General features: G+C 31.1%; 6 protein-coding genes across 18 annotated transcripts in view; 3 read left to right on the top strand and 3 right to left on the bottom strand.

Moving 5' to 3' along the window:
- Positions 1–25,198, bottom strand: part of LOC149880611 (uncharacterized) — a 59,027-nt gene that overhangs the window by 8,519 nt on the left and 25,310 nt on the right. Inside the window, exon 2 of one of the 2 annotated variants that reach the window (XM_090069012.1) lies at positions 6,963–7,547. The exons of the other annotated variant lie outside the window; for it this stretch is intronic. Within the exon in view, the coding sequence (XP_089925138.1) occupies positions 7,069–7,521 (453 nt within the window). The 5' untranslated portion in view covers positions 7,522–7,547 and the 3' untranslated portion in view covers positions 6,963–7,068. Of the gene's footprint in view, positions 1–6,962; positions 7,548–25,198 lie in introns of those variants that run through there. 2 annotated transcript variants of the gene reach the window in all.
- Positions 589–1,305, top strand: LOC145197733 (uncharacterized). Its single transcript, XM_080073926.2, has one exon. It carries the CDS (start codon positions 589–591, stop codon positions 1,303–1,305), a length of 717 nt encoding a protein of 238 aa, XP_079930052.2.
- LOC149880616 (uncharacterized) lies at positions 2,896–3,432 on the top strand. Its single transcript, XM_090069169.1, has one exon. The coding sequence runs from the start codon at positions 2,896–2,898 to the stop codon at positions 3,430–3,432; it is 537 nt and encodes a 178-aa protein (XP_089925295.1).
- LOC145195253 (uncharacterized) lies at positions 13,735–24,175 on the bottom strand. 12 transcript variants are annotated; one of them, XM_090068998.1, is made up of 12 exons: positions 23,755–23,958; positions 21,034–21,125; positions 20,861–20,956; positions 20,689–20,780; positions 20,518–20,609; positions 20,214–20,346; positions 16,654–16,802; positions 15,836–16,439; positions 15,410–15,591; positions 14,726–14,879; positions 14,461–14,570; positions 13,735–14,178 (listed from the first exon to the last, which is right to left on the bottom strand). In XM_090068998.1, exons 6-12 carry the CDS (start codon positions 20,320–20,322, stop codon positions 13,870–13,872), a joined length of 1,617 nt encoding a protein of 538 aa, XP_089925124.1. In that variant the 5' UTR covers positions 20,323–20,346; positions 20,518–20,609; positions 20,689–20,780; positions 20,861–20,956; positions 21,034–21,125; positions 23,755–23,958; the 3' UTR covers positions 13,735–13,869. The 12 variants fall into 12 exon arrangements, with proteins under 12 accessions (XP_089925124.1, XP_089925131.1, XP_089925128.1 ...); XM_090069005.1 differs by having other exon boundaries at positions 20,555–20,609; positions 23,755–23,893; XM_090069002.1 differs by having other exon boundaries at positions 20,861–20,952; positions 23,755–23,893.
- Positions 17,485–18,533, bottom strand: LOC149880615 (uncharacterized). Its single transcript, XM_090069010.1, has one exon. It carries the CDS (start codon positions 18,400–18,402, stop codon positions 17,632–17,634), a length of 771 nt encoding a protein of 256 aa, XP_089925136.1. The 5' UTR covers positions 18,403–18,533; the 3' UTR covers positions 17,485–17,631.
- LOC149880614 (uncharacterized) lies at positions 21,839–22,780 on the top strand. Its single transcript, XM_090069166.1, has one exon. The coding sequence runs from the start codon at positions 21,839–21,841 to the stop codon at positions 22,778–22,780; it is 942 nt and encodes a 313-aa protein (XP_089925292.1).

The following is a 25,198-nucleotide window of genomic DNA, read 5'->3' as shown; positions in this document are numbered from 1 at the left end:
GTTATTCAAAGAGCATATGCACAGACTCACCATGGGATGGTTGGTCTGACAATCTCCAAGTTTCGGGAGCATTATTAGACAGATAGATACCTTACGTAGCCAAGTCAAAACAATTATATACAATTGCAATTGGTGTAAAAGATTCAGGTGCAAACCATTACTAGCTTCATTAACAGCTTATTTGCCAAAGTATCGAACTAAAAGCAAATACCCCTTTGAAACTATTGGTTTGGATTTCGCTGGCCCAATCGAATATAAAGTAAGCAAAGAGTGTTACAAAAAATCATACATTGTACTTTATACTTGTGCAACTTCTAGAGCAATCCATTTGGATCTACTAAAAACAATGGAAAATGAAGAATTCCGTAGAAGTATAAAAGAAATGATTGCAAGAAGGGGCACACCAGCACTCATTATAAGCGACAATGCTAAAACATTTGTAAGTACTGCAAGGTGGATCCGACGATTGCAGAAAGACCCGCTGATAAACGATTACTTAGGTGAAATGAACATAAAATGGTTTAATTTAGCAAGAAGCTTAAGTTTAATTTAGCAAGAAGCCCATGGTGGGGAGGTTTCTTTGAAAGAATGGTGGGTTTGGTAAAAAGATCATTACAAAAAGCAACTGGAAGGATTCGTCTGACTTTCGAACGACTTAAAGAAGTTTTGATTGATATTGAAAATACGTTGAATAACCGACCATTAGGATATATCAAGAACGATATTCAACTTCCGATACTAACACCAAACATGATTTTACATGGGAAAGGTATTACAATCCCTTCAGAAAATGCAGAAGATGACGATGATGAAGATTTAAACAACAAATGGACTACACGAGCAATCCGGTATATCACGAAATGCAAGAACTTAGCGTGGAAAAGGTGGACAAACGAATACTTAAGATCATTACGAGAAAATTATCAGCGTAAAGGGTATAATCAAAAGGACATAGCAGTGGGAGAGATTTTCTTGCTTAAAGGAGAAGAAAAGAATAGAGGTGAGTGGAAAATTGGTATGGTAACGAAACTTGTACGCGGAGAAGATAATATAATCCGCGGTGCTAAATTAAGAACGGGAAATAATCAAGTGGTGGAAAGACCGATTCAGATGCTTTATCCGACGGAAATTTGCCAGGATCCTACTGAGATCGAGGAATTCCTAAACGATTCTAAACCTTGCGAAAACATATCAGCAGAGCAAATAAAAATTCTGAAGCAAAGACCTTCACGAATGGCGAAATCAAAGGCTAAGGAACTTATTAAAATAACAGCCCTTGATGAACATTTTGATGAGAATTTGTAGATATTCTCTACAAATTGGGGGAGTGTGTCATAAACATTTATTAAACCACGCGATGACGTCAAGTATTTTTACAGTAATTAATATATGGTATGAAGTTGGTAATTATTATCTTATTTTTAGTTACGAATAATTGTTAACTATGTCAGATTTAGTATAAATAACGCTGTTTTCTTAATAAGAATATATATAAACAAGTTACAAAAAAAGCGTTGAGTCGATCTTCCTTAATCAGTTAAAAACAAAGAAATATTCACAACAAGCAGATTATGAAAACGAACTGCAGGATTGGATTGATTGGAAATGGCTGTTAGAGTATGACGAAAATGAATTGGAGCCGCCCAAAGGGCAGATTCCCTTAATGGTTGTCATTCAGAGAAACAAAGACAACAAAATCCGACCTGTTCTAGACTGGAGAGAAGCTAACGATTTCATTGAGGCATACACGAGAGATGTAGATGTGTGTGTCGAAAAGCTTAGAGAATGGAGAAGGATGGGTAACAAACCAGCAATCATCGATTTACGCAAGGCTTATCTAAAAACTGATAAGCAACTAAAAACTGATAAGTCTCTTTGGCCGTTCCAAACAGTGGTCTTTCGAAATAAAAGGTATTGCTTGACACGACTTGGTTTCGGATTGAATGTTGCGCAAATGATCATGAAATCCGTTGTGAGTGCTGTCATTGATCAAGACAAATTGGTGAAGAGGGGAACGTCTGCTTATGTAGACGACATTTTCGTATACGAAAGTGTGGTGAGTCTTGATTATGTCAAGAGGCATTTTTTTAAATATGGTTTAGAGAGTAAAGATGGTGTGCAGATTGATGATAATGGAGTTCGTGTGTTAGGATTGTGTGTGCGCAAGGTTGGTAACAAACTGATGTGGTCCAGAGGGAATCGAGTTAATGCTATCTCGCAAAATTTAACTAGGAAAGTGGTGTTTTCAATCTGTGGACAGTTGCTAAGAAATTTACCCGTGTGTGGTTGGCTGCGAGCGATTTGTTGTCTCTTGAAGAGAAAAGCTGTCAGTCTGACGACGAGTTGGGACGATGAAGTTTGTGATGAGAACGTTAAGTGGGTGCTTCAGGAAGTATTTGCTGAGGTGGAACGCTGCGAGCCTGCTTGTGGTGATTGGGCTGTGCGTGGTGATGAGGGAAAAGTGTGGGTTGATGCCAGTTCTTTAGCAATTGGTGCTCTTATCAAGTTGGGGAGACAACTGTGGAGGATGCAACATGGCTGCGAAAAGAAACGTCTGATGTTCATATAAACATGGCAGAATTAGACGCTGTGATACGGGGAATGAATATGGCTCTGATGTGGAAGCTCAAGAAAGTGACTGTTTTTACCGATTCCATGACTGTGTACCACTGGGTTTCTGACGCCCTTACGGGAAAATCAAGGTTGAGATCAAAAGCGACGGGTAAAATGCTGATTCGAAGAAGACTGAGCGTGTTGCAACAACTAATTGAAGAATACGATGTTAGCGTCGAGGTGAAACTCATTCATTCTAAAGATAATTTGGCCGACGCATTAACTAGAGTTCGCAGCAGATAGCTCAACAAACTGACTGTGCCAGAGTGTCGGAATAGTTGTATGGGAGTCGCAGCTACGAAGGCTGAATCCATTTCCGATATACACAAAAGAACTGGACATTTTGGAGTGAATCGAACGTTAAACTTTGTTCGTAAAACAATTCCGACTGCTACTGAAAACGATGTTCGAAATGTGATAAAAAATTGCGAACCATGTCAGTCAATAGATCCAGCGCCAATACGGTGGGAAAAAGGGAAATTGGATGTTGAAGGAAACTGGGAGAAATTGGCCAAGGATATCACGCATTATGGCACTGACAAGTTTTTGAGTCTAATTGATAGTGGACCTTCAAAATACGCGTTGTGGCGACAATTATCGAGCTCATACGGAAGTGTTGCCATAGTCCGAATACTCCGTCTTGTTTTTTGTGAACGTGGAGCACCGTCTGAGATATTAACTGACAATGAGCCAACATTTAAAACTAAAGAGATAAGGAGTTTCCTTGATAGTTGGGGAGAGCAAATTAGATATAGAGCCACTTATATCCTGAAGGAAATAGAATTGTGGAAAGAAACCACCGTACGATCAAGAGAATAGCAGAACAATCAAAAATGTCGATACCGGAAGCACTATATTGCTACAATGTCTCAGCCGACAAAAATGGTGCAAGACCGATGGGCAAAATATACAGCTATCCCATTGGTGTGAAAGGATTGAAAAAAGAGAATCTTCCTGCACAAAATGTCATGAACGAGAGATTTCGAATTGGCGATAAAGTCTGGCTAAAACCACCAAATGCGAGGTGCCATACAAAGTGGCAACCAGCTACGGTAACTCGGAATGCGTTAAACCAAACCGTAGAAGTGAACGGCTATCCGCGTCATGTGAAACACATTAGACCTCGAAATGATACTCAGTCCTACATTATCCCTGATGTGGAAGTAGAGATGAATGTTGAAACTGATCAAGTGAACGCTAAAAAACCAAGGAGATCCAATTAAAGATGTATTAGAGACGAACGAGGAAAATATTGAAGCTGAAGATAGACCCCAAGAAATCGACATGCTTTTGCGACGGAGTGGTCGGGAACGGCGCATGCCTTCGAAATACTTTAATTACTACTTGGATGATCCGTAAGGATCAAGGAGGAGTGTAATTCCGGAAAGTTCTAGAACATTTGATGACATTAGGGATTTAATAGCTTTAATAGTTTTTACCAATAAAAATTGTAAATATGTGTTTGTGGTGATTTATGACGGTTTGTGGAAGGATATTTTGGGAAAAGCATGGGGTATATATAAAGGAGAAAATTTGTAAAAAAGGACAGTTAGTTAGGAGAGAAAATTATTGCTATTTAGTGACTTGTTGATTGCGAGAAAAAAACTATATTTTATCTAACTGTTCGGTTAAGTTTGTGTATAGTACTATAATAATCAATCAGTCAATCATCAAGCAATCGTTTATTTCACTTTATAAAAAAAAATTAATACAAAGCTAGGATCAGTCGCAAACAGTTATGTAACTGACAAAAGTGTGACCTCAGCTAACACAAAACGTTCGAGCACGTTCGACGAACGTTAGAAACGTTCAGTAGGGTATATCATACTTGAGCCAAAAATTAATTTTTCAGAATTTTGACTAGCACGCTTGGATTCCTATGTATTTGGGTACGGGGAATTCAAATATAATAATATTTTTGCAAAATATTGATGTCTAGCTACCGGGAAACTGGTTTTAAAATTAGCTTTTTTTAAAAAAAAAAAGTCTTTTATAACTAAAGCTTAATTTTTAAATGTTTTTAGTCAATTAATAATAAAAATTAAAATAATGCTAGGTAAAAAATAAACCATTTGTTATAAAACACAAAATTATCATTTAGCTTCCAGGATTCTTGAGCCAGAATGCACGGCTTGGGCTTCCGCCCCCCCCCCCCTCCCTTCTATCAATATTAGATAGTTTTATTATGATTATAAGATCAAGATATATTACAATTAGTATATATATATTTATACACGCACTGGTAGGAGATAGAGTAGGTAGAGTAGGAGCAAGGGGCTTAGTTGCAAAAGCCCCCTCCCCTTACACTTACTCAAAATACTAATTCAAATTATAAATCTGGCTGTCTTAATTTTTGTTTTAGCTCCCCAAAATTCTTATAAAATCAACATTAAAACCAAGTATTTATTTAACATTTAATGTTATGCACAACAAAGTATAAATAAAAATCAAAAATACTAAATTAGTAATTACATAAATTACTTAAAGTCTTTTCTTGATTTAAACAAAGTCATTAGTTCACGATTTCGCAATTGAGTTCTTCTAAAACCATCTCTTTTATCCCAACCACAGACTGACTGAGCTGCTTCTGTGACTAATTTGACTGCTCTCTCGCAACTTTGGGTATGTAATGAGTATAGAGGTAGCTGCAGGGGAGAAACTATCAATGCATTGAGTTGGACTAACGACATATTTGCAGTGAAAATTGGTTCAGTGATGACCTCTTTTTCCCAGTCGATAAGTTCTTTGATGTCACAAGCATCAAGGTTTATTGCTTGCGGAACTTTAAATGGTCTAACATCTGTTGAGCCAAGTTCACTTCCGGCCCTAACTGCCAATATTATGTCGACGGCAAATAACCTTTGTTCTGAGTTATCAGAACAGAGAAGTGAGACAAGTATATTCTCAGGATGAGCCCACCAAGATTCACTTTTGAGATAAAGTTTAGATGCTTCTTTAATCCTATCATCTTGCTTCTGCCAAAGTTGAAACAGTTTTAAAAGATGACAAGAACCACATTTAATGTCATCCTTAACTTTAATCTCAAAGAACATTGGAAAATAAACCTGAGTCACCCAAGTTGCAAGCAGTCTTAAGATCTCTGCATTATCAGGTTCAAGATCCTGTTAACTCATATAGAGAAGCAGGCATCTCATGCCACAAGTAAGCCATCGACTGTGAGACAATCTACCACATTTAAGAGCTGCTACTTCAGGATCGAGCTTTCCTTTCAATATTGCGTTTAAATACTTCCATGCGACTAAACTGTCAGTGCTCATTTGCTTTAAGAAATCTTCACTTATAGTAACAACAGGCTCCAGAAGCGGAATTGGCATAAATTTAGTAATTCTTTCAAGATTTTCTACTTTGGAAAGCAGTTTACCTACTGCTCCACTCCATCCTTTATCTGAAGAAGTTGGTCCATCAAGTTTTTCCATAATATGACGGAATGGAAGCTCATTAATGTGAAGCCAGCAAAAAGATCTAAAAAGTTTTCGATTGAGAAGTTCTTCCACAAAATGAAGCATTCCACCTTTCCATCCAGACATTTCATTTGTAGTATCACTGCCAATTAGTTGGAGATTAAGATCTTTACCTCTTTCCATTAACCAGTCGAATAATCAAATGGCACATTGCTTAGCTGGTTTAGATATTTCTGACTTTGGTTTTGGTGTATAATGAGTAAGGTAGCGACCTCTAGGCTCTTCTGTCACAGTTATTTGATTTTCTTTGATAATTTGTTTTCTGAAGGTGCCTGTGGTTTTATCATGGATAAGAACTAAAGTTTTATCTTTTCTACCATCAACAAAAATTCCAGTAATTATATTTCTTTCACAGTCGAAATTTTCTTCTTCTCTGGAATACTTCATAGCACACTCTTTGGCACGAAAAACTTTCACACTATCACATATGAGATTTTTTTTTATCTTCAACAAGTTTTCCTGCCTTCATAATATCTTTCAGTAGACCATTAATGATAGCAGCAGTAGCAGTCGATGATACACCAAATCTGATAGGGGCAACGGCAGCATTACTAATATCAAGGTAGTTTCGTTTAACATAACTCTCTTGATTTTCAATTGTCGAGTCCTCTTCGCTATCACTGACTTTATCGCTATCACTGACTATCACATCATTGGAATTATTATTAATTTCTATTGTAACACCCGTACTTTCATCATCAAATCTAACATCGGTTGGATAAATAGAGACTGATGATTCTAACTTATACTTTGAAGCTTCTTCACGTTGTCGCGTGAGTCTTGCTTGTTCAGTTGACTTGCGTAAGCATTTTAGCCTAAGTTTGGCAGTCTCTTTAAGATCAAGACCAAATTCTTGCATACATGAAACACTGCCTTGTTTTTCTCGCTGGGTTTTTATCCAAATAAGTTCTTTTTTAGGAATTCTTAAATTTAAGTTACATTTGCAAAAGCAATGAGCACCGTCATCACAAGATTAGTTGCAAGGGGCATCATTATCACTGCAGTAAACGATTCTGCATTTGCAAAAAGTAATATCTAAAAGTTTATCAAGTTTAAGTTCCCAGCATTTTTTGTTTGCCTTTTGAGATTTGTGACGAGCTATCTTAGAGAATGCAGACCAACTTCTATTAATTCTTAGTGCTATTGCTTTAGTTCCACAAACTATGGGTTCTTTAAACTCTGTGTTGGAAATAAGCCACCGTTCTGCAACTTCATTAGCAACATTAGAAAAAATTTCTTGCATTGATATGTTACGCGGATTTTTTTCACAGACTAGTATTCTGTTTCGCTGCAGATCTAGACATCGCTGCAAACAATCACGTAATGTTGGAAATTTAGTTTGGAGAAACTTTTTAGGACCTCCAAGATACTCACTTAGTTTGGTGTTAATCGATTTTCTGGTTTTCTTGCTAACTGATAATGCCATTTTTCTTTTTTTAATATATTATGAATCTGGAAGATGTAAATACAGCAAGTATAGCAATTAATTTGAAATAAAATCTAAAATGGTAGTTATAATATTTTCAAAGTATATTTGAATATTAACTGATACTTATACACAAAATAATATTGTTAAAAACTCAGAGCATATTATAAAAATTAAGCATAAGGTTAAACAATATTTTTAATAATTATTATGTACATTTAAAACATAAACAGTCATCATTTAGTAAAAAAAACACAATATTTTTGAAAATTAAAAACGTTTTCCCGGTAGCTAGACTTGTTTTTTCACCAAAATAAATTATACCATTCAACTCAGGGTTTATGAATACATAGGAAAAGTGACATACTGAATGAAAATTAAAACATGCAAAAGTATGATGTACCCTAACGTTCAGGCACTTTCTATGAACATTCCGTAGGAGTTCTGGGGTCACTACTATAAAACTCATTCCGATCGGAATTCACGCTCATTTCATCTGAAACCCGCTGAAATAAGCGGATTGATACTATAAACATATTTTTTCGTAATTTCCGCTAATTTAAGCGTAAAAACCCGATAAAAATTTACGCGATCTTTGTGTTGCGGAAATCGTAAATCCGATAATTTGAGCTAGCTTTTTTTTTTTTAACAGTTTCTTGTTTTGAAAACAAAAACAGAAATCAAGCTCAATCTCTAACATCTCTCATTGACAAAATTAAAGTAATAAGTTCCACATTTCATTTTTCACCGTCTACCTCGACAACAGATAATCAACAGTCGGTAAGAAATTTTCAAATATGAATTTGGGCACGAATATATTATTTACTTTTTTCAGACTAAACTCTATTTTCACATAAATTTCTCCACAAATATCAAACACCAAGTTAGTCATTAAATGTTATTTTCAAAAAAAGAGGCTATTAAGGTTAGTGTCACTAATAATGAAAGAAATTGCTTTGCCAATTACAAATACTTTTATTTATATTTCTTTTGTATTGCAGTAGAAAACACTGAATTTGATTATAAAAACTCAGAATTTAGTTCTAGAATAGTTGTACTACATTCTATTAAACTATTTGAGTCTAATGTCAAAAACAATCTCATCCAGTGGTATTAGTTTTTGACTCCCATACTACTTTTGTTAGAATCTGTCACCTTGTTGTCGCTTGTTTGATGTTGTCTCAGAAGTCCTACATTGTTAAATAATACATTTTAAGTTTGTAACATTTTACAACATTGATTACATCCTATACTATATTGCATAATTGCAGTATTTTGCACTGCCTATATTAGGAACCATTTACACCTTGGGGAGTAGGTCACTTTTACAATGTTAAAATATTGTCAGGTAACTAAAAGTGATGCCTGGCAATTTTTATATTAATAAAAATGACAAAAATTTTCCAACTCACAAAATGTGTGAATGGCATCTAAGGGTCAACATAGACAGGTGATAATGAAGCAATACTTTTTACAAAGTAAAATTATCAAGGATATGATAACCACTGACTCTTTCTCTCCTACAAACTGACACTAAGTGATTAAAAAGAGAATTAAACTTTTCAGGAGACAACAAATTCGGGGGAGGTGGACAAGTAAACAAATTCTAAATGTTAAATCATGTTAAAATAAATGAAGTAGTTTTTAGTAAATGAGTAAAAGATCGAACAACCGAGTAAAAGATAGAAATAAAAAAATTATTAAATAATATCAAAATCGTAAACTCAAAAATAAATCAAAAACCAAAAAAATTTACAAAAAATAATGATATTGACTATAATAATGTATATCAAATAAGGATACAATTTACACAACGAGTAACTCTTTTTTCAACATTTTAGAAGCTTGACAGTGCTTTAACTAATAAACATTAGTTTGACAAATTCAGGAAAATCTTGCTCTGACCAATCGAACAAATTTGTTCCATTGGTCAGAGCAAGCTTAATTATTACTTTAATTTCTGCTAAAAAAATTTAACTAAATGGAATCAAATTGTTCAATTTTAGTTTGTTAGAACGTCTTTTAGGATGTTTTTTTGATGCTTTTTAAAGATATTTATTGTTATTTATAGAGTAGCACAAGTGGAGAAGGCTTCCTTTTAAGGGCTTATAATAAGTTGCATTCAGGACCAATATATTTTTTCAAAACTAACATCCCATGCCTCGGTTTTTTCAAGATTGGTTAACCTTCGCTGTTTTTGAGCCATCTGTGACCTGTCACCAAATCTTCTCATTAAAACATTTTTGCATTGTTTAATCCAGTCTACCAAAAGAACGTTTTGTTACAAACTCTATGACAATCGAGTTATTTAGGTGTCGTTTTTCTGTCCCCTTGGAAAAAAAAACATTCAAGCACATTAAATATAATGAACTAAGTGTGAGAATAGTAGTATGTATAGGGTCAACAAAAACAGTCAACAATAACAATAAAAGATAACTTTAATGTAATATGATGAAAATTATTTAACATGACATAATAACTTCACTACTATAAAATTACAGTTTAGTTGTTGCTGTTTGCCTGTCTTTGTAATGCCTTAGAAAAAATAATTTTTTTATTGGAACTTCTATGATATATAATTATTGCCATTGTAGTAAGTCTATAATATAGACATATCACAGAGGCAAATGCAGTGAAAAAATTACTTAAAACTATTTAATGTTATCAATCGTTTAACAAAACATTGATTAGCTGGCCTTGTAAATTGATAAAGAACGTCTTAAAACTCCTAAAACATATGAACGTAAGACAGTGCTGGCTAGTTGCACAGAAAGATTCATAATTGGATATAACTATAATTTATATTTAAGATAATGATATTGGGTTTACTTACGTTTCTTTTTTTAAAATTTGTTTTTCTTGTGGCATTTAGTTGGAAATTGGCACAACTGTCCATGGTGTAAACAAAACAAAATGAAAAAAAAACAAGAGATTAACTGGATAATATCTTTTCGTTTTTCATGAATCCGCTAATATTTTTGTCGGAAAGTTTTTACGATTCGAAAAAAAATGTTTATTGTAGAGGCAATTAGGGATTATCGGGTTTATGCCAATTTTGTCGAATCCGAAGAAATTCATCGGATTTACGATTTTTTTAATTCGGATCGGAATGAGTTTTATAGTAGTGACCCCAAAACTATAAAAAAAATTTGAAACCTTTTTAAGAAAAGAAGTAAACCACTCATAAGAAATTATTACGCCATAGAATCGGTGGTATCTGCAAACGTCATAGAATTGAAAGTATTTGCATGCGGTCTTAAAACGTAGATAAAATGGTAAATGTTTTGAAAGAAAAAATGAAATTAACTTATTTTACTCGATTATATGTTCTTGGCATGCTTAGGTTTATATTAATATACCAAATCATAATTTATAAAGTTGCCCAAAAAGTATGTAAGTGGAATGTACAGCAAATTTTAATGATTTTTATTACTTTTATCTTAAGTTTAATACGCGCACACAGCTTATACCTAAATAAAAAGCCAAAAAAATTACTGTTATTATTAAATATATATGACATCTGAACTTAAAAATACAATATACACAACAAAATATATTTATATCTATAAAAAAAGTTCAAAAAATTATTGTTTTTCTCCTTATGTTGTGTTCTTAGTTCATCCCTCGCTTCGAGATTGTTATATATATATATATATATATATATATATATATATATATATATATATATATATATATATATATATATATATATGTATACACTCAAAAAAATCTTTCCTTATTTTTAAGGTGGAAAACCCCTCAGAAATATGAAATTTTTGAAAAAAAATATTATTTTCTTGTTTTGTGCAAAATTTATCAGAGAATCACCATCTGAAAACCATTTTTGAAAATTCGCTATAGATCTTCATTAAAAAAGATTTTATTGAACCCCAGTATTTTAAGCTTCCTTAACAACCGCCATAACAACGGCAATTTTTTTTGCCTTAACTAAAAAATAGTCCAATTTTACTAAACAATAGTCCTATTTTTTTATATGAAAAATATATCTTATCAAGTAAATTGTATTTTCCATTGTTCAAAACAACTTGAGTATAAAAACAGTTACTGGAAAGCTCATAAATATATCATAAATCTTCTATAATGGCTAAGGCTTGCAGAGTTAAACAAAAAGCTACAAATAATAAAAGGAAAAAAATAATTAATGTAAAAAAGAACTTAGTTATAAATAATTTTGATATGGATGTAAATATGGAATCGAATATTGTAGATATGAACATAAATGTTACTACAAGTGTTGAAGATGTAAATGTAAATATGGGGAAACCAGTTGATTTTAACTTTGTTAATTCTGATGAAATATGTGCTTCTGCTAGAAAAGTTAAAAAAATTTCGTCATCAAGACCAAAGTTATCTAGTAATATAATTACTGGATCCTGTTTTTAGATTTAGAAACTCTAAACTCTGTAGTTTCTACCCTTAGATGTCCAGAATGTATGTCATCTAAGTTGTTTCTTTCTGAAAATGAAAACAAGAGAATTGGTCTAGCGTCTTGTCTTTATGTTAAATGCTGTGTATGTGATTATTCAAGAGAATTTTATACCTCAACATTGAATATACAAAAAATTTTTTGATATTAATACCAGGGCTGTTTATGCTATGAGATCATGTGGTTAAGGCTATTCTGGATTCTCAAGATTTGTCTCATTAATGGACATGCCTAAACCAATGACTGCTAATAATTATAATAAAATTGTTATAAAACTAACTAATGCAGTAAAATCTGCAGCTGAAGACACTATGATGGATGCTGTTCAAGAACTAAAAGACTTGAAGAGTGATCTTATTTTAAATTCTATTCCAGACCATGTGCTCAATGTTATTGATGTTGCACTTTGATGCAGTTGCCCATTTTAACATTGGTAGACAAGCTAGTGTTTTAGTTTTAGAAAAATGAATTTAAGACCTGGAAAGTATTTGTTAGAAGGATGTTGGAAAATTAATCAAAAGCGGTTATACTTAGCCATATATAAAAACACAGAACGAGCAAAGAAACACAGACAAGTAGTTCGTGTAAAAAAGAAGAGTCGATATGACAAATTTATTGAAAAAGAGCAAAACCCATATCAAACTGGTGCATTTTAAGATTTAACTTTTTTTATTATATAGAGATTTGGATATTTATTTACACTATTTTGAAATTTTTTATGTCAGCATTTTTAAAAGCTGTTTTTCTCAGATGTAGAGTTTTTAAGACGCCGGCCAGTATATCTAAATAACTAAAAGTGGTGTTAAGCTAAAATTTTAAGTATGAATTTGTTTGATTGTCTTCTGTGATTTAAACGTGACAGATTTTTTTAAAAATTGAATCCAGTCCTTAAATCGGTCAACAAAGTCATAAAATTCGGTCAAATTTTTTACATGTACTTTGGTCCAATATATTAGCCTATTAAAAATTATTATGAAAAATCTGCTTCGTTCATATCACAGAACTACCTTGTTAGAATAAGTATGCAAAAAAGATTTTGTTAAAATTGTGTATATCTTTAGATACATTGGCCGGGGTCTTTCAATATTTTGGTGTTTTTGGCACCTGCTACAGCTACCATTTTATCCAAAAAAAATTTTTTTTGTTTTTTTCAGTTAATTTTGTTAATTACTTTATGTATATGAAGTTAAATTTATAAAATATTGATATTTACTCAAAAAAAATTTTTCAGGGGTTTTCCACCTTAACGAAAAAATTAAGGAAATAATCCCTTATATTTGACACTAGGAAAGATTCCCTTAAAATAAGGAATTTGGTTTTTAAGGAAATTTTTTTCCTCAAAAATCTTTCCTTATTTTTGAGGGAAAAATTAAGGAAATATTCCCTTATATTTGACACTAGGAAAACTTCCCTTGAAATAAGGAAATAGATTTTTAAGGAAATTCTTTTCCTCAAAACGAATTCCCTTAAAATAAGGAAACCCATAAGTAATAATTTTCTTAATATTACCAACATTCATTCAATGTATTCAATGCGAAATTTGATAAATTTATGTAATATTACTGAGTTATTTTTAGGCAGTTATTTTTTTTGATAAAATCAAAACTGAGAAAAGATTAGTTAGTAAAACTTCCTTACTGAAAGTAAATTTTACTATAACTGCTTAAAGCAGATTAAAACTTCCTTACTGTCATATTAATTATTATTGTAAGTTTAAATCTATTTTTGAAAAACGCATAACCGATATCAACAACAAAAAATACATATACATATTAAAAACTATATTCTACAAATAGTACACCGTAAAAATTTGCAAATATCTGGATCACAACTTAAGAGTGGCAAAGTTACATTTTTAACAATAATAAATACATATACACAGGACAACAACAAAAAAGTTGTTAGTTCAATTGAAAAAGTCGATCGACACTATTAACTGAACTGGGGTTTTTTTCTTTTCCAAAACTTAATAGATAAACTTTGTACTGTAGGAATTTAAAAAACATTTCCAATCCATTTGGATATTCTAAAGAAAACACCCAAAACATTTTAAACAAATAGTCGACGCACTCAACCATGCTAAATCCTGCCACACAGACTTTGCCATCACAAACAATACTTCCATTTAGCTGATTATTATCATTAGCAGATTGCTCGATATACAACTTTGGATGAGCCAGTTTTTCTGTTAGATTAATGGAGCTGCCTGGCTAAATTAGGAATTCAAAATTAACTTTAGATAATTTATTATAAGCATATATTTTTTCTAAATACATATATATATAATTTTTTTTTAATAAGTATTTTAGCAAACAAACTTATTATTACTACTTGCTACTTATAATAAATGTTTGAAAATACTGATAAAAATAAAAGATCTTTAGGCAGCATTAACTTTGTTTCCAAATAAAACTTCAAGAAATACAAATAACTGAAATATTATTCATACTATTATTCATAATATACTATGCATTTAATTAAAAATAGTCCACCTCCACATATGTAATCAGCAAATCAAATGATTCTTTTGCTGTTAACCGTTTTTTCCCAGTCATCGGTAACAAAAAGATCAATGCTTTAATTGCAGACGTTACCTGAGCATCTATGAAAAACAAAAACATTAGTTAGAGCAAAAACTTAATCAGCTGGAAAATTTGGCAATTGTGAGTTCACAAGTCTAAATATCATTAAATAAATTTTTTTTCATTGCAATAAAAAAAGCTATTATTGAAATTAAATATTTAAAAAAAAACTAACTTGACCCTCCAATAGCTGCATCTTTAGTACATTCTTGTAGATATTCCAGTGTTGAGTTCGAACAATGAGCAAGAATTGATGGAACCAATGTCAACATGTGTGTAATAAAACAATCAGCTTTGTCTGGATGCATGCGTCTAAAATCTTGCAGCAACTAAACCCAAAATCATTGATAAGTAAATGAGTAAAGTAAAATAACATACATCACATTTTTACCAAATGTGAGATTTCCACAAACTAATTTGTTACTAAGTTGCCTAACAAAAAGAAAAAAGTTGTCTAACTGACCACTAGCCATCAAACCAGAGACACATATTATCTTATGTTCAATAGGCACTATGAGATATGTCCAGGACAAACAACAATTAGTAATATATATTTTTTAAGTTAAGTATTTAAAAAATACTGTAACAGTAAAAATCTTAATATTTTCAGTTTGTAATTAGAAGCTATAAGATGCTTTACTAAAAACTTAAAAAAAATAACTATTTATCCTTAAAACCCATCAATCCTCTACATAAAACCATATGAAAATAATTATAAAAAACCATATGAAGATAATTAATGAAAAAAATAAATAAATAAACATTACTCTAACCATTTCAAGTGTCTTTTGGTAAATAGAATAAAGTTATGACTAAATTAAAAGTTAACTTTAAATTAGAAATAGTGGTTTATACTTACCAGTTGTGGTAGTAACAAATAACATGGCATCTGCTGAGCACATTCAAGATATGACGGATGCTTTTGTTCTATTTTTTTCCGTCTGTAACAAAACGTTTTCTTTGCGGCAATTAGCAAGTCTTCAGAAAATACTGTTGCAGACAATGTTGCCAGTTTAAAAATTTCAGTTTTAACATCAGCACCTGTTCATTCATTAAAATAAAAAATGAAAAAGCTTTATTCCATGAAAAGAAAAGAAACACATAAAAAAATATAAAGAATATTTTATAGGTTGGATTTATGACAATTAATCATTTGAATCATATTCACTATGAAAAAAGTGTCTACAAACATAACACATTATAACATAACCTTTTAACATTATACATTATATCTATACACCTTATAACATTATACCTATGAAAAGATTGTCTACAAACATTATACCTTCGCAAAATTCACATACTTCTAATCCTCTATAGCAACCGACAAATGAAAAATCATCTTCTGTGAATACACCACCCTTTTTTTGAATTTCTAATGTAGTAATTTTATCAAAAATTCTTTTTCTATTTTGTTCCCCTCGTTCATTTTTTGGAGACCACGTCCAGCGTTTTTCACTGCAATTAAGGTTTCTGCGAGCATTTTCAATGCATTTTGCCAAAAAACCTTTGTGAGATTTAGGCTCAAAAAAATCTTCCGGTTTTAGACCAGTGATTCCTGAAAGGAATACACTTACCATATTTAGCTTGTCTTTTGGAGGGTAAAAACCATACAGATCAATAACTTTAGCAGCTGTGACATAGGTGATGGAGACTCTTTCAGCAATGCCGTACCCAACAGTTTTTAAGCGCAACATATGCAGCTTAGACTTGCTATGTTGGAGCAAAAAAGACTCAAGTGATGCTTGAGTCGTAAAAACACCAGATACAGCTTTAGAAGGTGTTTGAGTTAACTCTATGTTACTGTTAATGGCATCAGTAATATTACTACTGGTATCAGTTCCAGCAGCAGATGCTGCCATAACAGGGTTTTGAATTTCTCTCACATTCTAAATATGGAATTGTTTAATAATTGTTTAATGCAACAAATATTAATATATCACAGTCTGTAAAAATTTGGCAAAAATATTTCAATATGTGTTTCTTGGCAATACCCACTCCATTTTATAACTTTATTTGAAATTACCCACTTCATTTTAAAAAGTGGAAAAATTCAAATAAAGTGGGTAATTCCTCATTTAGACATTAAATACAATACTTTACCTGATTCCAATTTTCATTTGCTTGTAATACAATAATCGAAGTATCAGAGCGTACCACAAATGGGAAATCTTCTGGATCAATTTCACAACCATTAGATTCCAAAACAAACCTTAGTGGGATATCTGTATCTATCTCAAATCTTGTGTGCACTAAAAACAAAATAATTTTTAAATAGTTAAATATATTAAACAAAATGATTGTAAAATATTATTGTAAATACTGATTTTAGAGTTTGAAATTTTTTATTAATAAAAAACTATACTAAATATAGAAAGAAAACTATAAGACTATTAAACATTAACTATATTAACTATGAAACGATTAAAATTATTAACTATAAATAAACATAAAACCAGGGTTGTTTTGATTTAAAACGATTGATTTGAATCAGTTGATTTAAATTGATTTAAATCATCAAATCAGTCAAATAAAAATCATGATTAAAATTAAATTTTTGGATTTCAATTGCTTTTAATGGTTATTTATTGATTTAATCTACTTAGAATCAAACAAAATAGATAAATATAACTCATACATAAATTAGTATATTAGTCAAATAATGCATTATATGAATATATATATATATATATATATATATATATATATATATATATATATATATATATATATATATATATATATATATATATATATATATATATATATGAAATATTTAATAATAATTAAAAAAATAACTACAATTAAAATTTAGAGCATATACAATTTATTAACATTTTCGAACAAACCAAGAATAGTCAAACCAAGTCATCAAAATCGTCTACTGAAGACATACATGATACAAATAGTATTACAAAACCAAAAAACAAGAATGCAATTAAGTATGCTTATGTTATGGTCATATATATTACACTTTAAAATGTAAAAAACATAATTGCTTAACTTTAAGCAACAAATGGTACATTTTAAACATATATAATACAAAAACTACTTAAAATAACAAAATGTTGGAAAAAAAGGCTAAAAAATAACATATCTGGGAGCAACAAAAAATAACTCTTTCTCTTCATAAAAAACTTGATGAATGTTTAAGGGAATATGATCTTTCAATTCATGGACTTGCTTACAGAAAAGTGTTGATTGTGGATTGTAATTAACTAAATAGCCATGAAAATGGCTATCAAAGTAGTAAACTGTAAGCATCCGCATTATCATGAAAATCGTGTTATTAAGGTAAATTACACTTTCAACAAAACCAAATTCAGGTATACTATCATTAAAATTACATACCATAACACTTTCCTTTAAAATTTTATAATGCCCAATTTCAAACCATTTCAAAAAATGCACTGTTTCAGTTTGAGATAATAAAAAATTAGTCTGCAAAAAATGATTAATGTCACTAGGCTCAACTTGATTAACAAACAATTCATATGTTTTTCCATTGATGATGCAATTGCTGAATACTGAGTGAGAAATGAAAGCATTTGCTAAAGCAAGTTGACCCCGCTTACTTAATGAAAATGCAATGTTTTTAAAACAGTGGGTACTTCGTGAAACTTGTTTAAAAAAATTATGTCGAGATTCAAACCGCATGCACCAGTATCTGCATGGAGGTCCACACTTCAGTAGAGCTGTAGGATAATGCACAAGAAAGTGATGTTTAGGTGTTAAACGTTTATATGGAATTAACTGGAGATAACTTTGATGATGCTCTGCTATTAGGTGTGATAAATAGCTTGCTAAACCAACATTAACTTTTGGAACAAAGACTATGTCTAAAATATCCATAAGCAACAAAAGTAAATTCTAATATGGTTCATCTCATGGAAATTTGTGTCCTATAATGAATGGTATATTTCGGATTAAGCACCAGCATTCTGAAGCAGTCATTTTTAATCGTTGAAAAGATACAAGAGTTGTGGGTCGACTATTTCTGTCAGAAGATTCAAAATTAAATTCAGTCAACAACAAATTAAATTCGCTAAGAGAGATATACCCATCGGCACTTAAACTACCTAACACATCACTTAATTCAATAGAAACTATCCCTTCCAATAAATCATGGATTGCATCAACAGCAAAATTTTCCATAACATGAAAGAACTTTAGCTCATTAAAAATGCACCCATTTTTAATTCCAGTTTCAGACTCCTCATAATCGGGTTGACCAACTGAATTAACTGAATGATCATAAGACTGTTTAGTTTGTTTAACATAATTAGTTTCAAGTAACTTAATTTGACTTTCCTCCTTAATCACTTCACATAATCTGCAAAATTTCCGTGCATTAAAACTCTAAAAAAATCCAAACAATGAATGGTAACCCAAATTATCAGCAGAAAAAAGTGCTAGACATGCTCGCACTTTTATTGTTTCATTGCAGATGGAGACATTTACACCCTCGTCAGATTCTAATTGCTTTAACATGTTTATTAATGGGGCAAGAATTATATCATACGACCGTGTTTTATCTTTAGCATTTATAGCATACCACATGCCCACCAAAAAAATTGAAGATTCTTTAGAAAGAAATCTGGAAGGTAAATTTCTCACTGTCATATAAAGAGCCTCCATTTTATGTATCTGTGTATGCGGACCAAGTGGATTTGTTGTTTCAAACCCATCAATATAAAAATGTAAAACCATTGCATCAGGAAATTTAGAAAAATAGGGATGTTGCTTGAATGAGTCAGTGTCAAAGTAATCAGTTATGTTCCCATCATTATTTGCATGGTCATAGCAATTTAAACTTAAGGAGTGATGTTTACATTCAATTATTATTCGTGCTAATAATAATTCAATAGGAATGTATTGAGCAGTATCCAGTATGTCTTTCATTTTGTAACTTCCAAATGAAACTGATTTGCATTTCTCTTTCCTTACTCCAAGAAACACTGGTTGTGGAACTATATAAAAATAATTTTTTTTTAAATATGCTATCAGCTTATGTTCAGTATCAACTTTATCAATGCAAGTAGTCACAGTTGCAAGATCTTCATAAAGATTTTGGACACAAGTAACATTTTCATCAATATTTAGTTCATTAAAAACGAAGCGAACATGCTCTAAAGTTAACTGCAGTGAATCCTGCAGTAGTTCCTTAACACCATCAAATACAAATTGTGCATTTGTCAAAAGAATGTTAGATCGTGCTTGAAGCTTTGCAATAAATGAAACAAATGATTTCTGTATACTATCTTGTATATTGCTTCTATCTCTATCGTCTAAAGAATCTACACTGCCTTCCAATTGCTCATCTGTTGAGACATCATTTATATCATTAAATAAATATTGGCTAGAAAATTCACATCTAGATTCTATATTGTTTACATATATCAAATCCTGGTGATACTAGCAAATATGCACTCTTAAATTGCGAAAACTGGAACATCTTTTAGGACAGTCACTTTGGCCACGTGGAATATCATTATGTGCATAGACAGCATGTGCCCGTTTTAAATGCCATACCATTAAGTTTACAGCACCAAATGATTTTCCGCAGACAAAACAATGCAAACTCATACTAAAATAGGGTTTTCAAATATTTTGATAGTTCTGATATTTTCTGAATTATGCAACTATTAGACAAAAATATTAACCTGACGATAAGAGTCCAGCTATGCCTTGATCGTACTTGTACACTACTACTTTTTTTTTTGATCGATCTTGGTTGAACATGTGAAGAATTAAACACCCAGAACTCTCCATCAATACCAATAAAAGAATACTCAGCTAAATAAAAAACAATTTTCAATTTTTCAATACTTATTACCTTTTGCATTAAAATATTATTTATTTCAATTCAAAAAAAAATTTAATTTATGGTAATATTAAAAAAGTAGAAAGTAAAAATTTAAGTGCAGTTTTAATCATTGCACAACAAAAAGTAAAAGGATAACAAACCTAAAAACCTAAGTTCAGTTTAAACTTATCTACTAACTCAATTAGATACAACTATCTTGTGGATAGGTACAGCTGATACTCCAACAATCAAGCTGCATAAAAAAACATATTAAGTAAAAGTTAAATGCAATTTTAATTATATCACATTAAAAAAGTAAAAACATAACAAACCTGAAAACCTAAGTTCAGTATAAACTCATCTACTAACTCCTATACATACAATTATCTTGTGGACACGTACAGCTGATACTCCAACAATCAAGCTACATAAAAAAACACATATTAAAAAAAAGTTAAATGCAATTTTAATCATTGCACAGAAAAAAGTAAAAACAGAACAAACCTTAAAACCTAAGTTCAATTTAAACTTATCAACTAACTCCCTTAGATACAACTATCCTGTGGATAGGTGTAGCTAATACTCCAACAATCAAGCTGCCTAAAAAAAACACGTATTATATAAAAATTAAAACCAATTTTAATCATTATACAGCAAAAAGTAAAAGCATAACAGACCTGAAAACCTAAGTTCAGTATAAACTTATCTACTAACTCCTTTACATACAATTATCTGGTGGATACATACAGCTGATACTCCAACAATTAAACTACATAAAAGAACATATATTTAAAAAAAGTAAAATTAAGAATAGTTTTCAATGAACTATTTCTATATAAAAATTACAGGCGCTACTCCACTTTCTCCCCCCCCCCCCTAATTTTATGATTGATTCTGATAGAGAATTTTATGCTGATTAAGAATCGTATAAAAACATGGGTCTCAAAATCAACGGAAAGTGCTCTAATCTGATGTCGAAAGTACAAAAATATACCACAAATCGCTAATATTCGCCATCTTGAAAAGTGATTTTTTTTTGTTTAAAAGTTATCCTTTCAAAGTATCAACAGCCTGGTTTTTATTTTTTATATAAAAGATTTCGAATAAAAGAACAAAGAACCGGTGCGTTAAGTTTCATAATCAGGTGTATTGACCGCATTTTTTTTCTCTTACCAGGTAATGAAATTCAATGGCATTTACTCTTATCGCGTCAATTTGCTTCAACTGGATTCTTAGTTTGTTAGCTTGAGTGTCTTTTAAAACTTTTGTCAAATAAGTTGAAAAATTCTTTCATTGATTATATTTTACAATTCACTTTAAAACAAGATAAAAATTTTTTAATTATAAAAATAATTCTTTAAAACTATTGACTTTCTTTTAAAACTTCAAGTTAACCCCCCGTGAATTCATTTTCATTATGTTTGTCATATAAAAAGGAGTGCTTCAGAATAGTTTTTCTGCTTCTTCATTTATCTACATATCATGGCTCTTCGAAGACCAACAATAGACGTTTTTGACTCACTTTCTTTGACAGAAATAGGAGCAAAATTCAAATACGATATCGAAGCTAAAATTCACTGGTGCAGAACTTATGGTTTACTCGCTGAAAGCATGAATTGTAGTGTATGTAACGTGCCCTGCACACAGCAAACAAAGAATGGGTCAGTTGATCAAGTTATTTGGAGATGTCCAGTCAAGCGCTGCAAAAGAACCTTTAACATTAGAAAAGGCAGCTTCTTTGAGAAATCTCACCTACAATTGTGGCAAATATTGGGCTTAACTTACGCTTGGAGTAGAAGTGCAGGTAAGAGCCGGGGATTATCAATAAGTGATTTAAGGCAAGAGTTAAATATCGGAAACGACAGCACCATTGTTGATTGGAATCAATTTTGCAGAGACATTTGCGTCTCATATTTCCTCAATAACCCTGATCCAATAGGCGGTCCAGGGTGCATTGTTGAAATAGATGAATCTGTTTTTTGTCGAAGAAAATATCAAGTTGGTAGAATAATCCCGCAGCAGTGGATATTTGGTGGGTATGAACCTGCAACGAAGAAAGGCTTTTTGATTCCTGTCCAGAACCGCGATGCTGCAACATTAATTCCTATCATACATCAATGGATACTTCCTGGCTCTATTGTCTGGAGTGACATGTGGAGAGCATATAATGATTTGCAAGCTCCAGCATATTTACATGGTACCGTTAACCACACCCTCAACTTTGTAGATCCACAGACAGGTGTAACAACAAATCACGTGGAAGCTATGTGGTGTCGAGCAAAAGCAAAATTCAAATCAATGATGGGGCCAACTAATCGCGAAATGGTAGCTGATTATTTATCCGAGTTTATGTGGATGCAGAGATTTTCCGAACACCGGTTTTTTCACTTTTGGGATCAAGTTTTAACAGCATATCCTGTTTGACATCCTGTGTGCATCAAACGTAACATACATTATAATTCATGCCTAAGGTTGTGTAAATCAAAAAACGGCTATTTTCATAGCCACACAAAATTATTAAGAACATTTTTTGCAAAGAACATTAAGAAAGCCCTTTTTTATTACTCCATGAAAGTTTGTCTTTCCAATTAATTTTTTTCTTTAATAACAAAAAAAAAAAAATAACCGAAAAAATAATCGTAAATTCTGTTACAAAACTAAATTTCATAAGAAGGAATCGCAATTTCGCAAGAGCGACACGTTTTATAACTTTATAACTCGATCGTCTGCCTGATAGCTCTGGAAAGAACTTACGCGTCTATATTAGCCATTCCAGACGATTTTTTTATAATTCAAATAAACATATACAATGATTCTTACGTCGCGAAAATAAAAATAAAAAACGTCATAAAATATGCGAAGGAATATAGATATATATATACATAATTTCTGTATACAAATCCTTAGAATCTATTCTTCAAAAAAACATAAATAAATACTTGTTATAAAAAGAGAAAAGAAAATAAAAAGAAAATTTCGTGTTTTTTGTCAAACGTCAGATGTTTTTCGTTGAGCCGTGGAATCGCTATCTATATTAAACCAGAAAAAATTCCTTATAGTAAAAACCAGGCTGGCAATGTTTTGCGGTTAAAAACAATATCAACCGTAAAGTTAGTGAATTCAAGATGGCGAATATTAGCGATTTGTGGTATATTTTTGTACTTTCAACATCAGATTAGAGCACTTTCCGTTGATTTTGAGACCCATGTTTTTATACGATTCTTAATCAGCATAAAATTCTCTATCAGAATCAATCATAAAATTAGGGGGGGGGAGAAAGTGGAGTAGCGCCAAATTACATTTTAGTTTGTTGCAAGTTAAATATAGTTTTTAGTAACATAATTTAAAATAGTAACAGAATTTAATACATGTCATTTAAAACTGAAAATACAATAAACCTTTTTTTATACGCTGCTATACACCAGTATTGGAGTAATAGTTTGATTATATCAAGCCAAAGCTACCAATAAATTCCAACACAAGAAGTTCAATAATTTAAAAAAAAGTATTTTAAAGGTACTAAAATAAAAAAATACAGGTTAATAAGACAATTTTTCTTCTTTAAGTTTTCTTATTTTCCTGCATTTTTAAACTGAAAACAAATTTATGATCAATTTATTTATAACAATGATAAGAGGACGCCAAATCTCCCTTGTTGCAATAGAACTGTAATGTTTCTTTATTACCACGAGGTAAAATTTCTTAAGCATTTCCTTATTTTACAGCTGAGCCGTGATTGAATTCCCTTGATTTAAGGAAATATATTAAAGGAATAATTTAGTTCGCTTAAAGTAATAGCTTAATTTCCTTCCTTTCACATAGTTTAAAAAATTAATTTCCTTAAAAGAAGGAAAGATTTACCGCAAAACCCGTAAGGAAATTTCTTTCCTTACTTGCGAAGGAAAGATTTTTTTGAGTGTATATGTATATATATATATATATATATATATATATATATATATATATATATATATATATATATATATATATATATATATATATATATATATATATATATATATATATATATATATATACATATTATTTTAATGTTTAGTTAAATACATGGCTAACTTATGACTAAAAAAATAACAGAAAAACTTAATATTATTATTAAATACAGCTTACATTTGACTTTTTAGACATTCGAAATTGCTTGATAACATGATGTCAAAATATTCCAATAAACGTGTTTTTACTTATTTTATGAAAGCACCAAATAACTTTTGTATAAAACACCCCTCAGCGAAAAGTAACTGGAAAAAGCCTTCATTCTGACGAAGATTTTTTACGAAAATTGTTCGCTTTAAAAGACAAGTAGAAGATGAAAATTATTTGTAATATTTGAGAAGTTCCATCCAGAGTGGAACTTCTTAAATATTACCAATACTTTTTTAACTAAAAAATGTTTTTTGACAAACAAAATATTTAAAAAAAAAAATTTATTATAAGTTAATATTTTTTCGATATTGTGCTTGTTAAACTATGAAAGTGATCTGGTAAACAATATCACCCCCTCAATATTGAGGAGGTTGGTTTATATTGAGGAGGTTGGATTATATATATTCGAAAGTTCGTAAAGCGCTAGCTTATGAAACGACAGCCAAAACAATCGAAATCATTGATTTGCCTGGTCTGTTTTGCATCAAAGATGAGTGATCGATGTTCCACTGCTTCCTAACATCACCTACACTGATAATTATATAGCTTAAATTAAATTTAATTTTCAGTAAGTGACTTATAAACTGATTCTTTTTATACACTTGAATCTTTGTAGTTAGTTAACCTACCTTCACTGGATGATAAAAAATGTGACTAGAAGTTTGTTTTTTAGAATAGGAT

Source organism: Hydra viridissima, unplaced genomic scaffold, assembly GCF_058129835.1.
Source record: "Hydra viridissima isolate aposymbiotic clone 2 unplaced genomic scaffold, HvirCarnegie_v1 scaffold_12, whole genome shotgun sequence".
Classification (NCBI taxonomy): Eukaryota; Metazoa; Cnidaria; class Hydrozoa; order Anthoathecata; family Hydridae; genus Hydra; species Hydra viridissima.
This window is presented reverse-complemented; position numbering and strand designations above follow the sequence as displayed.

Coding starts and splice junctions, on each gene's coding strand:
- LOC149880614 (XM_090069166.1), top strand. CDS start 21,839: ATGGCTCTTCGAAGACCAACAATAGACGTTTTTGACTCACTTTCTTTG.
- LOC145195253 (XM_090069007.1), bottom strand. CDS start 20,322: ATGGAGAGTTCTGGGTGTTTAATTCTTCACATGTTCAACCAAGATCGA. Junction 15,592..15,835: donor AGTATGTGAATTTTGCGAAG/GTATAATGTTTG, acceptor ATGAATGAACAG/GTGCTGATGTTAAAACTGAA. Junction 14,179..14,460: donor TGCTGATTACATATGTGGAG/GTGGACTATTTT, acceptor TTCCTAATTTAG/CCAGGCAGCTCCATTAATCT.
- LOC149880616 (XM_090069169.1), top strand. CDS start 2,896: ATGGGAGTCGCAGCTACGAAGGCTGAATCCATTTCCGATATACACAAA.
- LOC149880615 (XM_090069010.1), bottom strand. CDS start 18,402: ATGGATATTTTAGACATAGTCTTTGTTCCAAAAGTTAATGTTGGTTTA.
- LOC145197733 (XM_080073926.2), top strand. CDS start 589: ATGGTGGGTTTGGTAAAAAGATCATTACAAAAAGCAACTGGAAGGATT.